The sequence below is a fragment of the Grammomys surdaster genome, unplaced genomic scaffold (genome assembly GCF_004785775.1).
Source record: "Grammomys surdaster isolate TR1022 unplaced genomic scaffold, NIH_TR_1.0 1057, whole genome shotgun sequence".
NCBI classification, from domain to species: Eukaryota; Metazoa; Chordata; class Mammalia; order Rodentia; family Muridae; genus Grammomys; species Grammomys surdaster.
This window is the reverse complement of record NW_021605476.1, coordinates 400,910-416,814: the sequence shown is the minus strand read 5'-3', so window position 1 is coordinate 416,814 and position 15,905 is coordinate 400,910. Positions and strand designations below refer to the sequence as shown.

Sequence of the window (15,905 nt, the reverse complement as noted above, 5' to 3'; positions counted from 1 at the left end):
GTCAAAGACCTGTATGATTAAAAACTTCAAATCACTGGAAAAGATATCAGAAAATGAAAAGATCTCCCATGTCCATGGATGGGTAGGATTAATGTAGTAAAAATGATCATCTTACCAAATGCAATGCAATTCCCATCATAATTCACGCACAACTATTTACATACCTTTAAAAAACAATACTCAGCTTCATATGGCAAAACAAAAAACCCAAGATAGAGAAAACAATCCTGTACAATAAATGGACTTCCAGAGATAGCACCATCCCTGATTTCAAGCTATACTATAAAACCAATACTAATAAAAACCAAATGGTATAGGCATAACAACAGACAGGTTGTAGATGTCCCCCAACTAAAGAATAGATAAAGAAAACGTGGTACATCTACACCATGGAATACTATTCAGCTATTAAAAACAAAGTCATCATGAATTTTGCAGGCAAATGAATGGAACTTGAAAATGCCATCCTGAGTGAGGTAATACAGTCCCGAAAGGACATGCACAGTATGTACTCACTTCTAAGTGGACATTAGCCATAAAATCCAAGATAGCCATGCTACACTCCACAGACCCAAAGAAAGTAAACAAAAAGGAAGGCACAAGCAAGGATGCATGAACCTCACTTAGAAGGCAGAATAAAATAGTCAGAAGAGGCAGATGGAGGGAGGGAACTAGGAGGGGAAGGAATAAGGAAGTTCAGGATCAGGTGTGGGGAAGGACAGGAGATGGCCAGGTAGCCATGAGAATGAATGGAAATCTGCAACTGATGGGGGTGGGGAGCATCTCCAGGAGGAGACAGAGACCTAGAATAAGGGAGGCACCCAAGAATCAATGGGGGTGACCTATGCTGTGACTCACAGCATTGGGGATATGGAACCTGAAAGAGTCGCCTCCTGTAGCCAGGCAGGAACCCCAGTGAAATGATAGGGACACCAACCCACCTACAAAACTTTGGACCCAAAATTTATCCTGTCTACAAGAAATGCAAGAAAACAGTAAGTTAAACAAACAAACAAACAAACAAAAAATGCAGGGATGGGGGATAGAACAGAGACCGAGGGAATGACCAACCAATAACCAGAACAACTTGAGACCTATCCCATGGGCAAGCATCAATCTCTGACACTATTAAGGGTATACACTGTTATGCTTGCAGACAGGACTCTAGCATGGTTGTCCTCTGAGAGGCTCCACCTAGCAGCTGACTCAGACAGATGTAGACATACATACCCAAACAGTGGGTGGAACTTGGGGACTCTTATGGAAGACTAACAAGAAGGATTACAGGCCCTGAGGGGGATAGGAACTCCACAGGAAGACCAACAGAGTCAACTAACCTGGACCCTTGGGGCTGTCAGAGTCTGAACCACCAACCAAAGAACATACATGGTCTGGAGCTAGGCCTCCTGCACATATGTAGTAGATGTGCAGCTTGATCTTCATGCGGTCCTGAACAACTGGAGTGGGGCTATCCCAAAAGCTGTTGCCTATGGGATATGTTCTTCTAGCTGGGCTGCCTTGTCTAACCTCCAAGGGAGAGGATACATCCAGCCCTGCAGAGACTTGATGTGTCCGGGTGAGAGGATACTCAAGAGGCTCCCACTCACTCAGAGAAGGGGAAGGGGAATGGGGGAAGGATTATGGAAGAGGGTAATGAGTGGGATATAAAGTGAGTAAGTAAAACAAACAAAAAACAGACAGGTTGATCAATGGAATTGAATGGAGGATTCAAATATAAATCCACACACCTGATTTTTTTTTAATAAAGAAGCCAGAAATATATACACTGGAGGAAAGAAAACATCTTCAACCAATGGTACTGGTCTAACTGGACAGCAGTATGTAGAAGAATGTAAATAGATCTGTATCTATCACCCTGCATAAAGTCAGATACACTGAAGCTGACAGATGAGAAAGTGGAGAATGCATTGGCACAGGAGACAAGTTTTTGAACAGACTACAAATAGCTCAGGCAATATGATCAACAATTAATAAATGGGACCTCATGAAACTGAAAAGCTTTCATAAGGCAAAGAACACCATCAATAGGGAAAAAATGGCAGCCCTAAGAGTGGAAAAGATTTTCACTAAAAAAAAAAAAAAAAAAAATCTAGTTTCAATAAAAAAAGATAAATTTTTAAAAAGAGCCAAAAAAGTGGCAGCTTTTTATAAACCAACTATATTCACAAAACCAAACTCTTCTTAAATGCTTAGCATAAGCAAGGTGTGGTGACATATGCCTACAATTCCAGTATCCAGGGTGAGGTACAGGCAGTAGTTCAAGGTCAACCATTGCTATGTGAGATGTCCCAAAAAAATTTTTGTTGCCTAAGAATTTTAGAATCTAAAAGTACTTGAGTTAATTTTCACACCTCATTTTAACAATGTAATTAGCCTGCTGTGATAATCAGGATAATAGGTCTGTTTCTCTCAAAGATGCCCACATCATAATTCCTATTTGCCAATCCGTTATTACAAGGAGAGACTTCAGTTGCTGAGATGGGGGAGGGGAGGTCACCCTGGATTACTCAGCAGGCCACAGTAATCACTAGGTCTTCTATGAGGGAGGTGGGAAGAGATGTAACAGAGAGGGGTAGAACATAGACTGACTGATTTCTAAGATGGAGAAAAGTGGCCAGAAGCCAGAAAATGCAGATATCCCCTAAAAGCTTGCACAGGCCAGGAATGGATTCTATCTGGAGTTTCCAGAGGAAATAGAGCCATTTCCTGCAGTGTTAACTTCAGTCTCTACAGTTCTAAGGCATGGATGATAGTATTACCTTCCTGTTAGGGTTGTTGGAAAGATTAAATGAGTAAATGTTTATGAAACACTTAGAACTGCAGCTGGCACACAGTGACCATTGGACAGACCAGAGCTTGCAACTTAACTTGCAGACACAACTCAGCCTCAAACACTGTACTGACTTCAGGAGTGTATCTTACATGTGTAGAAGAATTCGGTCTCAGATCAAAAAATTCAAGGAGCTGCCTGCATGAAAGCTTAGTTCAAATCTCCAGATGGCCTTTCTTGTTAGTTATTACATGTTAGATGTACAAATTATATGCCTCACAGACATACACTTGAGGGGTGAACCTATTCCCATGTCTGTTCATTTTATTACTCTTATCATCTGGTACACTGTGCACTTTTACTCTTCCACTGTGTCACAACTTACATACAGTGGGTCACTGATGAAAATTAAATATTGGTAGATTAGCAAATCAATGAATTAATGAGGGAAAACAAATTACAGTTACAGAGTTCCTACTCTAAAGGCTTGCTTTTAGTAACAGAAGTACATATTAAACCACTCTATCTCCAACCCCAGACTGTGGCTTATTTAGTCGTCCTGAAATGACCCTACATACTTGATGAATGAATAAATCTAGCATCACTTGCAGAGATTCAAAAGTTTATGTTTTAAGCACTAAAATTACTGATATTCAGATTAAATTATAACTTAATATTAAAATATGAAACATTTTTAAATATCTTTAATAAACAGTTGGCTGAAGAGAATCTTTTCTTTATTAGGGTATACATATGTACACTTACCAATGCCTAGTAACATTCAATTATGTCTTTAAAATAATAAATTCCAAATATCCACTGCTATATAATGTGAAACACTGCTATTTTGGGAGGATTAGGGTTGTGACAGGGTCCTTATACATACCCCTGGCTGTCCTGGAACTCACTAAATAATTAGGCTGCCCTTGAACTCACAAAGTTCTACCTGCCTCTGCCTCCCAAGTGCTGCATCAACCTGCATGCATCACCATGACCCACAGGCCTTGCTAATTTATTTACAATTATCTATAAAATAATCATCCAAGCCACACCTAGAAACCTAAAATTACAGCAACCCCAACATTTGATGTATCTCCAACTTAAATCATAAATACCTTCCAAGTATCTTGCCATACCAGAACCATAATCACACTAGAAACCTCAGGATCATAGCTTCGTATCCATATTCAGCCAACTCCTATGTCTGTTCTTCTTCCCTGGTCTACACGGAACCCCACCTCTAGCTAGAGTCTGTCTAAACGTATTGAGCTGACCTCAGCACACTCCTTGCTCCCATCACATTGCCAGTGCACACCCAACTATAAACCATCACACAGACTGATCACTTGGCTTCCCTGCCCAATATTTTCAATGTCCTCAAGATCTACCTCTCCATCTACATAAAAATACTCAAATCTTTTCAATGTCTGCTATGGTGGGAGGTGGAAGAGGGTAAGCTGGCCTTTATCCAACGTCTGCGAAAACTCTAACTTTGAGGAATATGAAAGCATATGCCAACTTCTTGCTCTTCTGACTTATGATTAGTAGAGGAAGTAGCTAGAGGAACTTACAAATGAAAAAGAAAAAAGGATAAGCACAAATGGCAGGCATTTTACAGAACATGTTACACTCAGTGTAGACAGAAATAAACACAAAGCCCAGAATCCTTGTATTATGGAGCTCTGACACTCAAATGGCTCAAGATTCTAAACACTCAAAGGACTTCAGCAGCTTCTGGTGCCAGTCTTCCCTGAGCCACCAGGAGCTAGGACAAGCAAGGAAGGAATCTTCCCAGAACCCTGAGAAGGCCTGACCTTTGACACCCTTGACTTCAAGTTAGATATATATGTGGCCAAAAGGAACAAACAACGAAAAACAAATTTTTTGAATATATGAGGTAATTTTTTTTAATTCGAAGGAAAAATACACAAACTCCCAATTACAGTTAAGATATGTTAACATCCTCTCAATATCTGAGAGAACTCTTACAGTCAGTAAAGATACACAAGAACTCAATGCACTATCCCTCAAAACAGGATCTGTTAGTTGAAGAGAGCAGTTTCCTCAAGCCTCTGAGATTTGGGAGATAAATAAATGTTCCCATGTCTGAGACAGCTGAAACCTGCAAGACACAGGAAGGCCCCTTTCCAGCTCTACTGCAGCAGTGAAGAACTACCAGGAAAAGAGACTCTGACCAGTGGGGGCAGTAGAGAAGAGATCTCCATCTCTCTCTGACATGTCCACAGTTGCAGCTTTTGTGAGCACATGAACACACACCTGTGCACAAACCCACATGTGCACATTGCATATATATATATTACAACAAAAACAAAAACTTAGGGTTCTGGACAGATGGCTCAGTGGTTAAGACCAATGACTATTCTTCCAAAGGATTCAGTTCAATTGCCAGCACCCAGATGGCAGCTAAGAAGCTGTGTGTAACTCCAGTTTCAGGGGATCTAATACCCTTCTTCTGGCCTCCTCAGCTACCAGGAATGCATATGATACTCAGAAATACAAGCAAACAAAACATCCACACACATAAAATATAAATAAATCTCAAAACAAATTTTAATTTAGAAAATAAATTTATTTATTTATTTATTTATTTATTTTTGTTGTTGTTGTTTGGTTTTCCAAGACAGGGTTTCTCTGTGTAGCCCTGGCTGTCCTGGAAATCACCAGGCTGGCCTCAAACTCAGAAATCCACCTGCCTCTGACTCCCAAGTGCTGGGATTAAAGGCGTGCACCTCCACTGTCCAGCAAAAATAAATTTCAAATTAATAATCTAAGCTCCTCTTTCCATAAAGAAAGAAAACCCAAGACAAGTAAGACCTAGGAAACTAATGATAATGAGGACCCAGAGCCTGAACCGGCCGTCTTCTGTAAGTAGGCAAGGCTTCCAGTGGAGGGACTGGAACACCAACCCAGCCACAAAACCTGAAGACTAAAGATGAAAACCACAGGTAAGCTGCTAACTACAAGATGTGCTGATGTAAAGTTGCACAGAATTTGGGGAGTGTTCAGGCAATGGCTGGTCCAGCTTGAAACCCACGCCACTAGATGGAGCCATGGAGCTATGTCTGACCAGGAACCAGAGGCTGGATACCCCAGAGACCTAGAATAAAACCAAATATGCCCAGCAAAAGGAAAGAAAGAAAAAAGGCAATGAAATGAATCCTGATGATACTCTGTTATACTCTAACATAGCATAACTGTCATTAGAAGCTTCATCCAGCAACCTATGGGAGCAAATGCAAAGACCCAGAGCCAAACATTAGCAGACCTTGGGGAATCCTGTGGAAGAGGAGGAGGAAGGACTGAAGGAGGCAGTGGGGTCAAGGACACCACAAGAAAACCCACAGATCCACAAACCTGGGCTTATAGGGACTCACGGAGACTGACCCAACCTAGGTCTTCTGCATATATGCTACAGTTGTGTAGCTTGGTGTTCTTGTGGGACTCCTGTAACAGTAGGAGTGGGAGCTGTCTCCGACTCTCTCACATGTTTCTGGGACCCTTTTCTGTAGTGAAAATGTAAGAGTTCTTTGGAAAGTTGGTTGGATGGTGTTTTGCTGGGGCAAACACATGAAGGAATGTTTCGTTAAAGTGGAAACTGGTGTGAAAGTTAAGGCTGACTCATGAAGAAATGTTTCACTGAAGCAGACACAGGAGACAGGATGTTCTGCTAAAGCAAGCAGGTGAAAGGGCACATGATGAAGGATTCATTGCTAACAACACACATGTACTGGTCCACCTTACACTGCATAGTTGAGCTGCATTTGCTGGGACACCATAGAGAGAAAGGCATCAGAAAACTTCTGGTGGTGTGCTGCAGTTTCTTGAAACTTGTGCAGACTCAGGCTGTTTGGGTGCATGTGCTGAGGCAAGACCTGTGTTCAGGTGAGGCACATAGAGGACACACAGTGTTTGGAGAGTATAAATAAGAAACCACAGAGCTACGCGGACAGAGCTTGGCCTGCTGGTACAGCTAGCTACGTAATGCTTGTGGGTCTCCAGTCTCTACTGACCTTCACTTTCCTGAGGGACGCTCAGTAGAGATCTCCTGGTGTTTCTTCTGGCCCCTCCTGCTGACTCGAGCCAAGGCTAGACCTGCCTGTCTCTGCTAGGTTGCTAACTAGACTCTACTGAACTGGACTGTTGATGTATCTGTGACGTGTTTGCAAATGGGATCAAGCTATTGCTGCCTGCTAATCTGTGAACTGAACTGGCAATTTCCAGATTTCTAGAGAACACAGAAAAAGTTGCTCCAAAGAACCTTTCTAACAGGTCCACTCCTCTCCCCCTCCCATATCCTTTATTTTCCACTACCTCTGGTGGATGGTGGGCTACAAGGAAGGTTAAAAGTGTTTAAGAACCATCATTAAAAATAAGGTTTGAGCCGGGCGGTGGTGGCGCACGCCTTTAATCCCAGCACTTGGGAGGCAGAGGCAGGTGGATTTCTGAGTTCGAGGCCAGCCTGGTCTACAGAGTGAGTTCCAGGACAGCCAGGGCTCCACAGAGAAACCCTGTCTCAAAAAACCTTAAAAAAAAAAAATAAGGTTTGAAAAAATTAAAGTTACACTTTTCCTTCTGCTGAGTTGCCTCATCCAGACTTAATATGAGAGAGGTGCCTAGTTTTACTGAAACTTGATATGCCATGTTTGGTTGATATCCCTGGGAGGCCCGCCCTGTTTTGAAGAGAACTGGGGGAAAAGTGGATCTGGGGGAAAGGGAACAGGGAGAGAGGGGGTACTGACTACAGGAAGGAGGAGAAACTTCAGTCAGGATAAAATATATGACAGAAGAATAAATTTAAAGAAAGAAACCCCAAAGCAAGCAAAAGTTAGGAAATAAAGATAAAAGCAGACAAATCAATAAAATAAAAACAAAGAAAAAAAAGAGAGAAACAAAAGGGTCAATGAAACATAGCTCCTTGAAAATATCAAGAAAATTAACCAGGAGGAACCAGTCTAGAAAATGTTTGCCTAGTGTATACAATGCTCTAGTTTCAATAGCCAGCAACACATAAACTGGGCAACATTCCATTTATTAGAGAAATAACTATAGCACTTAAATATTCATAAGACAAAAGCCTTTTTTAAAAACACTCTCAATACAAACAAACAACAATAGCTAATAGACTCATAATAAAGGTCAAATAATGCAGGCCATAATGCAAGACTGAAACTCGGCAAGCCAAGAGAAACATCACAGTGACTGAACTAAAACCAGACCCATGTCTAGTTTTCAAAAACAAAGGCTAAGAGGCCAAACCTACTCCATCTTGGGACCAGACTCCATCTTTAAAAAAAAAAAAAAAAAGGCCTGAAAACTTGGCCCACAGGTGAACTCAAGCTGCACCTAAGTACCAGGAAGGACCCACAGCTTGTCCTCGGCCAGATATACTCCCTAGCTACTTCCTAGCAACAGTTAATCAAAGATTAGTCTTCTTGTTTCAGATGTACTTTCAGAGCCCTTATGATTATACATGGTCTTGCTTCAGAGCACACACCTAACAGCTTACAGTAGACAATATTCATTAGGTATTTGCCACACTGGACCCCGCCCCTCCCTTACTTCTATTTTCTATAAAACCTTGTCCTGCGGGGAGTCAGGGCTGCTACATCACACTGTCCTCTGAGCTGGCAGTGAGTAAGCCCGAACTTGAGTTTGTAATAGAGACCCTAATGTGACTGCATGCAAGTCAGCTTCTTGGTGGTCTTTCAGGGTTCATGAATGCTTCCTGGCACAACAAGGCACGCTGCTGATGGCAAAGGCCTATCGTCCCAGCCACCCAAGAGGCTAAGACAGGACAGTAAAAGTTCAAGACCTGCCTGGGCAGCCACATGGGAGGCCAAGGAAGACAGGAACAGGTTCAAGGCATGCCTGAGCAATTTAGTGAGATTATCTCAAAAGAAAAGGCTAGGAGAAAGCTCCGTGGAAGTGTGTCTGCCTACCATGTAACAAAGTCCTAAGTTCAATCCCTGTTATCATTAAATTTTTAAAAAGGAAATACCATGCTTAGAGAAACCAAATTAAGAAACTTTCTTTCTATGTAGTATAATTTATGTTTTGGTATCAAATGGTGTGAAAGAAGTAAAGTGTGGTAGTCCGCACCTATAATCCTAGTACTCAGGAAGTAGAAGACAGATAGTATGGGAACAGCCTGGACTGCACACCAAGACCCTGTCTCAAAATAGTATCATTTGTATACATTTAACTTCCTTCTTTTTACGTAGAAGATTTGGTAGGTAGAGTGAGTGTATTTTATTTTAGCACAACATACAACAAGCTCCTCCAGAGAAACTTTTGGGACACCCTGGAATTACTCCGGACAATAGAACTATTAAAGAGTTTAAAGGTATACTGCTAGACTCTACTCAGACATCTTCTGCTTAGCATCTTTAATTGACAGTCAAACATACAATTAGCGTTAAGTACAAAGCAGTATCAAATACATCGAATGTAAGAGTCTAGATTCAAAAAGACAGTAAAAGGTTGGGTTATTACTACAATAGGAAAATATATCTACATTTGAGTGAGTCCCAAACTCAAATGTACAAGTTATAATGGAGTAGATCTGATTTACTCACAAAGACCTTGGGGCATTTAACTGATGGTCAAGCAAACGTGAATCAATGACCTGCAGAGAGTGTGGAGAGTGACAGACATAGCAGTGACTAATGAAAGAGGCTGTAGCACAACTCTATCCCTTACAGCCTACAATGCTTAGGTTAGCCAAGGCAAACGTAAAACAATTAAGAAACTGTTAGGCTAGCCAGGTGGTGATGGTGCACACCTTTAGTCCTAGCACTTAAGAGTCAGAGGTAGGTGGATCTCTGTGAGCTCATGGCCAGCCTGGTCTACAGAGCAAGGTCCAGGATAGCCAGAGATACACAGAGAAAACCCATCTCAAAAACAAAAAGCAAGCAGGGAGGGGGGGAGGGAGGGAGGAACTGTTACAGGCTGAAGACATGCTCTAGTGTGTAAGTGTGTACGTGTGTTGCTGCAGAGCCCGAGAGCCTGAGTTGGAATCCCAGTCCTGTGTAATGCTGGGTGTGGAAGCAGTGCATCAGTAATGGGACAACAGAAGCAGGACTGCTGCAGTGTCGGCCACCAGCCTAACTCCAGGTTCAGTCAAAGCTCCTACCTCAGGAAAGAGAGTAGACAGTGACAGAGGACGACAACTGATGCCTTCTTCTGGCCGCTGTACACAAGTCAATGGCACACGCACACACACACCCAAATACACAGAAGAAAAACTTGTGGCCAGAAATGAAACAAATTTTTCCTAAGGGGAGAGAAAGCCAAGGTTTGCAACCTGGATTATCTTTATCTATGGCACTCTCTGTGCTTGCTCTAAGAAGAACTATGACTAGCCAAGACAATTTGTGAAAACATATTGAATTTCAACTTAATAGCAACATTAATCCAAAGACAGCATGATGTGCATCAGAATCAGTTCCCTCTGGTGGTCAGACAACAGATGACAGCGTAAGACAGACTGGACTAAAACGTCAAATGGCTGGGTATGGTAGCTCATCTCTAATGCACTGTCCAACTCCAACTCCAACTCTACGATGCTAAGTTTGCAGACTCTGTCCCATCCAAATAGTAACCAGGTCAGACCTCATTTAGCTTCCACTATCAGGAAAAAAAGCAGATGAATTTAGAGTATTATATAGCAGAGCTGAGACTTTCTCTACACCAAGAACCCAAAATGCTTTCCCACCGTGTCTAGAACAAGTGTTAGCAACCAACTGAATAGCACCTGAATACCTCCCCTTGCCTTACACCATAATCTTTTACTAATACTTTCTCTCGTGTTCTGAGACAGAGTCCCATGTGGCTCCGTATGCCCCAGAACTGATTATGTAACCAACGATAACCTCAAATTTCCTGATCCTCCAGCTTCTAACTGTACGAGCGCTAGAATTACAAGCGTGTGCCATCACACCTAGCTATTAATAATTTCTTTTTCAATTAAATTAAAATTGTCTTAAAGGTAAACACTAACTATGTTCTGTGTCCTCTACACATCAAGAGGTACAAGACACTCAGAAGGCACTCACCTGGTGCTCCAACTTCTGTTACTACTCACTGATTCCTTGGGGGAGGGTCCAGTAGCACACTACAGTGCATATGAAGAGGTCAGGACAGGCTGGGAGCAGTCAGTTCTCTCCCACTTTGCTTTTGAAGCAAGGTCTCTTGTTTCTGTTACTGCGCTGCCTAAACAAGCTTCTAGCTAGTTCTCCTGTCTCCTATCCCAGCACAGACATGCTAGGATTATAGACTGAGCTTTTCATGACATCTGGGACTCTAAGTCAGGCTGTCAGGCTTATTACAGGGCTAATGCTTTTACTCACTGAGCTGTCTTCTCAGCCTAATATTTGGTATTCAATACTGGAAACATTTTAGAACAGGCATTTTATAAAGAGATATGTCTTTATCAGTAAATGGAAAAGTCAATGTTCAAATCCAAATATTGAGTAAAATACATGACTTCTAGTCTCATACATAACTACTAGAATGAGGGGCTACTACTTTATCTATATATGAAATATATAGATAATATATTCTAGCCACAGAGTATTTTTAAATAAGTTAGGCTTAGAAATATTCTAATTTTCTACTATAAACCATTAGGTAAAGATGCCTTAAAAGCAATATTTAGATACTCAAACTAGGAATGGAGAAGGGACTCAGCACTTAAAGAGGACTTGCTGCTCTTCCAGAGGGCCCAATTTTGGTTCTCAGCACCCATATTGGATGCTCAGAACTGTCTGTAACTTCAGCTCCAAAGGACCTAACAACACCATCTGTGGACACCTGAACACACATGGCATATACACACCAAAACATACAAATACCCATAAATATGCATTTTTTTAAAAAACTTTGTTTTTAAAAATCTTTTTAAAAAAATCAAACTAGAAAATCAGTAATTTAGGGAAATGACAAGATATTTGTTTGTATATTAAATGTATTGAGGTGTAGCATTTAAGTTTTAATCTGTATACCTTAAAACACAAGAAATAAATTTGTGTGTGTGTGTGTGTCTTATTGTCTGTCCTACACAAATACATTCTCATTCCCCAAACAACAACTAACAAACCATGGTCTTAGGTGAAGTTAAAAAGGGAATTTATTAGATTAGAAACTGATTTGAAAATTCTTACTGAGGCTTCTGGGTCTGATAGTTCATCTAATAATTTTCTTGCATCAACCACAGCTTGATAGAGTCTTAGATTTTTGCCATCAGATGCAACAAAGCAAGCACTTGCAGAATTGCAATATGTGCCTGGAAAAAGAAAATAAAGTCTTGGGGTTACAGCATATAATTTATTTTTATTATTGACTAAAATATAAGAAACAACTAATTACATCTTTCTTTCTAGGTGTAACTATCATCCTTAATCAGACTTAAATGAATACAATAAACTTATTAACAAAAATATATAAACTTATTAACAAAAACTCAGTAGAAAAACTATAAAAACTTTAAAATTCTAAAAATAAGCATGTACAAACATTCTGACAACCTATTAAAAAAAATACCTAAGAGCTGGAGAGATAGCTCAGCAGTCAGAAGCACTAACTGTTCTTAGGGGACCTTGGTTTGATCTCCAGCACCTGCATGGTGGCTCACAACTATGTGTAACTCAGTCCCCAAACTCTGACATCCTCTTCTGACGTTGATGGCACCAAGCAGGCATTTGGTGCAGACATTTATGTGGGCAAAAGATTTACACACATAAAATAAAAATATTTTTTAAAGGAGCTTAACTATGGTAAATATAAATCATTTTGTGAGCAAACATGATGGTAGTATCGGCACATGGGAGGCAGCAGGATCTCAATGTCTGAGGCCAGCATGGTCTATGTAGCATATTGCAAGATACGATGACTCAAAAGAAAAATAAAGAAGAAAAAAGATTTTGTTCATAAAAAGTAAACATTTTAAAATTTTTATTCAGTGAGTGGTGGTGGCACATGCCTTTAATTCCAACACCTGGGAGGCAGAGGCAGGCAGATCACTGAGTTCAAGGCCAGCCTGGTCTACAGAGAGTTCTAAGACAGCCAGGGCTATACAGAGAAACACTGTCTTAAAAAACTAAAACAAATAAAAGCTTTTATTCATTTTACAATTAAATAAATACTTACCAAGACAATAACTAGGAATAAGAGTTGGAAGCCATGCCACATTAGAGAAGGCTGAGGTATGTAAAGAGTTAATTCGAGCCAATTCTGACACTCCTCCAGTATATGACAAAGGTCCAATGGGGTCTACACGCCACAGAATAAGTTCACTGTAGATTGCATTTGGGTCATGAAATGTACGGGTTGCTGCATTTCTAAGAGGCTGTTTTGATGAACCTTTTGTGTGTTTTACAGGATCTATTAATCTATTTAATTTACTGTCCGAGTCCCGCTGACAGTCTGACTCAGGAGTCAACAGAGCATTATGATGGGAAGATGTCAGCAACAGAGGTAAAACGGAATGGCAAGCCAGATCATTGAGGTGGAATCGGTGACCACAGTATCTGAACTTGTGGGATACGGTCAGAACAGTGGTAAAGGCTGACTTATCAGCAAATGTGACTGCCCACTGATTCAAAGACCCATCTATGTGTTTAGAGACCATCATTACCGTAGGTGCTAAAATGTTCATATCAATGCTGTGTGATGTAGAGTGTGGCTGTGATCCGTGAGGATTATCTACAGACATCACCTCTTGCTGTGATGGGGTATTGTATGAATCTTTTGTAGCATTTACACAAGCATACATCATGATGTTTTTACTAAGAGAGTTGGCATCCCCAGAGGGAAATGCAACAGGAATCCGAGAGGAAAAAGAAACCTGAAAAACACAAATTGATGGTTCATTATAAGGACTTTGCCTTCTTTCAAAAAGACTTTGCCAAACACACTTCTATTTTCAAACTTCCAAATCCTAGCCCCCTAGGAAAAAAAAAATCATGTTTAACCTCTGTATAGTTTAACTCTTTGATTTATATAATAGATCATTAGTAATATCCTAATACAAGATGAATGATAAAGTTTCAAATACGTTGCTTATAGCTAACACCAAAATAACTGTAATTGTGTACCTCACTTATAATAAAGCTAAGAATGAGACCACAAGAAAGCGGCTTGATGTGACTTCTGAAACTGAAGATGAGCATGCACCTGCAATGTCAGCACTTGGGAGGAAGGAGACCAGGAACCGAAGGCATCCCTGGCAATACGACTAGCTGAAGACCAGCTTGGCTACATAAGACCCTGTCCCTTAAAAAGGAGGAGGTGGGGGAAGAGGAGGAAAAAAAACTGAAAAAAAGAATACATCCTATTTTCAAAACAGTTCCCTTAGTTTGCACTAAAAATATTATAATTCTCAGAAAGCATGAGTAGTCATTTAAATACTCAGTGTTTTTTAAAAAGATTTATTTATTTATTTATTTATTTCATGTATATGAGTATACTGTCACTGTCTTCAGACACACCAGAGGAGGACATCAGATCCCATGGCATATGGTTCTGAGCCACCATGTGGTTGCTGGGAATTGAACTCAGGACCTCTGGAAGAGCAGTCAGTGCTCTTAACCTCTGAGCCATCTCTCCAGCCCAATACTCAGTGTTTTTAAAAGAGAAAAAACATTTCTTTGAATTAACTAATTGTGCAAAATGTGTGGTACTGACCCCTTTGAAAACAAGAATATGTTTTTTCTTAGTTGCTTATAAAAGCTAAATTGTTTAATAATTTTGAAAATCTGTGAAGTCTATATAGCATCTTGTTACTTTAAAACTATAACCGTTTTCATGAGGGACATATACCTGAACTTGTCTAAATATTCCAGGGTTATATTCATCCAAATACTTTACATGCCACACTAGGAAAGTCCCGTCTACAGGGTGTATCGTGAATAACATGTCTGGGTTTTTATTCCACTCTGTCAGCAGCATTTCAATCTTCCGATCCAGCAGCACTGTAGGCAGTGGCATTGAGATGCTAGGTCGTGCATGGGTTCTAGGACTTCCCTCTCGTTCTCCATCTTCATGTTCTGAGGATCCTGTACCTGCCTCAGATTCTCTATCCAGGGATAATTCTAAATCAGAAAATATATTTATCAGAATATATACTACATAATACTACAAAATTCATTTAAAAACTAAAAATTACCTTTATAATTTATGGTCAGCAAAAGTATTTCTTGTCCAAATTGAAATTATTATCTTATTATTTTTAGATAAATAAAAACTACACCATATTTTTATTATTAAAATTATCAAAACATATTTCCCAAAAAAGAACATGGCTTCCAAAGTACGACATTATTCAAGGTACTATAATAAGATATATATACAGAGAGAGTCTGGCTGGCATGCACTCACAAGTTTGTAATCCTATTTATTTAGGAGACTCAGGCAGGAGGAATTCAAGCTCAAGGCCAGTCTGGCCAGTCAGGAACGTTATATCTCAAAATAAAATGAAAAGGGCTGCAGGGATAGCTCAGTCACGGAAATCTTGCCTAGCATGCATGAGTCCACATCACAAGCAAAGCACACCATCAGCTAGAGTTAGGTGATGGGCGCAGGAACACGCACGGTGCCTGCTCTATGAGGTGACCCGTACGTATAGGAAAGCACTGTGAGGAATACAAACCGTGGTCCAGCTTCATCCGTAAACCCCTCTCTCTCTCCTCCTGTGAGCGCCCCTCATCTTCTCTGTCTGCACCATCACTTTCATCATCTAATTGTTTTTCAGAAAGTTTTCGTAATTGGTGCATAAATATTTCAGTTGATAATGTAAAATGAAATTCCTTGTTGTTTAACCAATGAACTACAAATCCTCCATTGATATCATCAATATTAAATGCAGTGCCAACCAGGACATTTGGAATATCTGTAGAAACAAAAAAGATTAAACTTTCAATATGGTACTCCAATTTCTTTAAAGATATGACAAGTGTTCATCATGATTTGTCATATATTTACTCAGAGAAGGTGCTAAAAAAAGTGTCAGCATGATTCTACCAGGATTTGTAACAACTTTAACTGAATTTAATGGTGAACATTAATATTAAGAACTAATGACATACTCTTACATGAA

The 15,905-nt window shown here is 40.2% G+C and overlaps 1 protein-coding gene across 5 annotated transcripts in view; it reads right to left on the bottom strand.

The window, feature by feature from the left end:
* The window catches only part of Dmxl2 (Dmx like 2), a 129,592-nt gene that overhangs the window by 63,183 nt on the left and 50,504 nt on the right, over positions 1-15,905 (bottom strand). For all 5 annotated transcript variants that reach the window (XM_028783311.1, XM_028783313.1, XM_028783312.1 and 2 more), the window contains exons 10-13: positions 15,459-15,698; positions 14,630-14,901; positions 12,959-13,655; positions 11,974-12,095 (exon numbers count right to left, since the gene is read on the bottom strand). In XM_028783311.1, the coding sequence (XP_028639144.1) occupies positions 11,974-12,095; positions 12,959-13,655; positions 14,630-14,901; positions 15,459-15,698 (1,331 nt within the window). The remainder of the gene's footprint in view (positions 1-11,973; positions 12,096-12,958; positions 13,656-14,629; positions 14,902-15,458; positions 15,699-15,905) is intronic.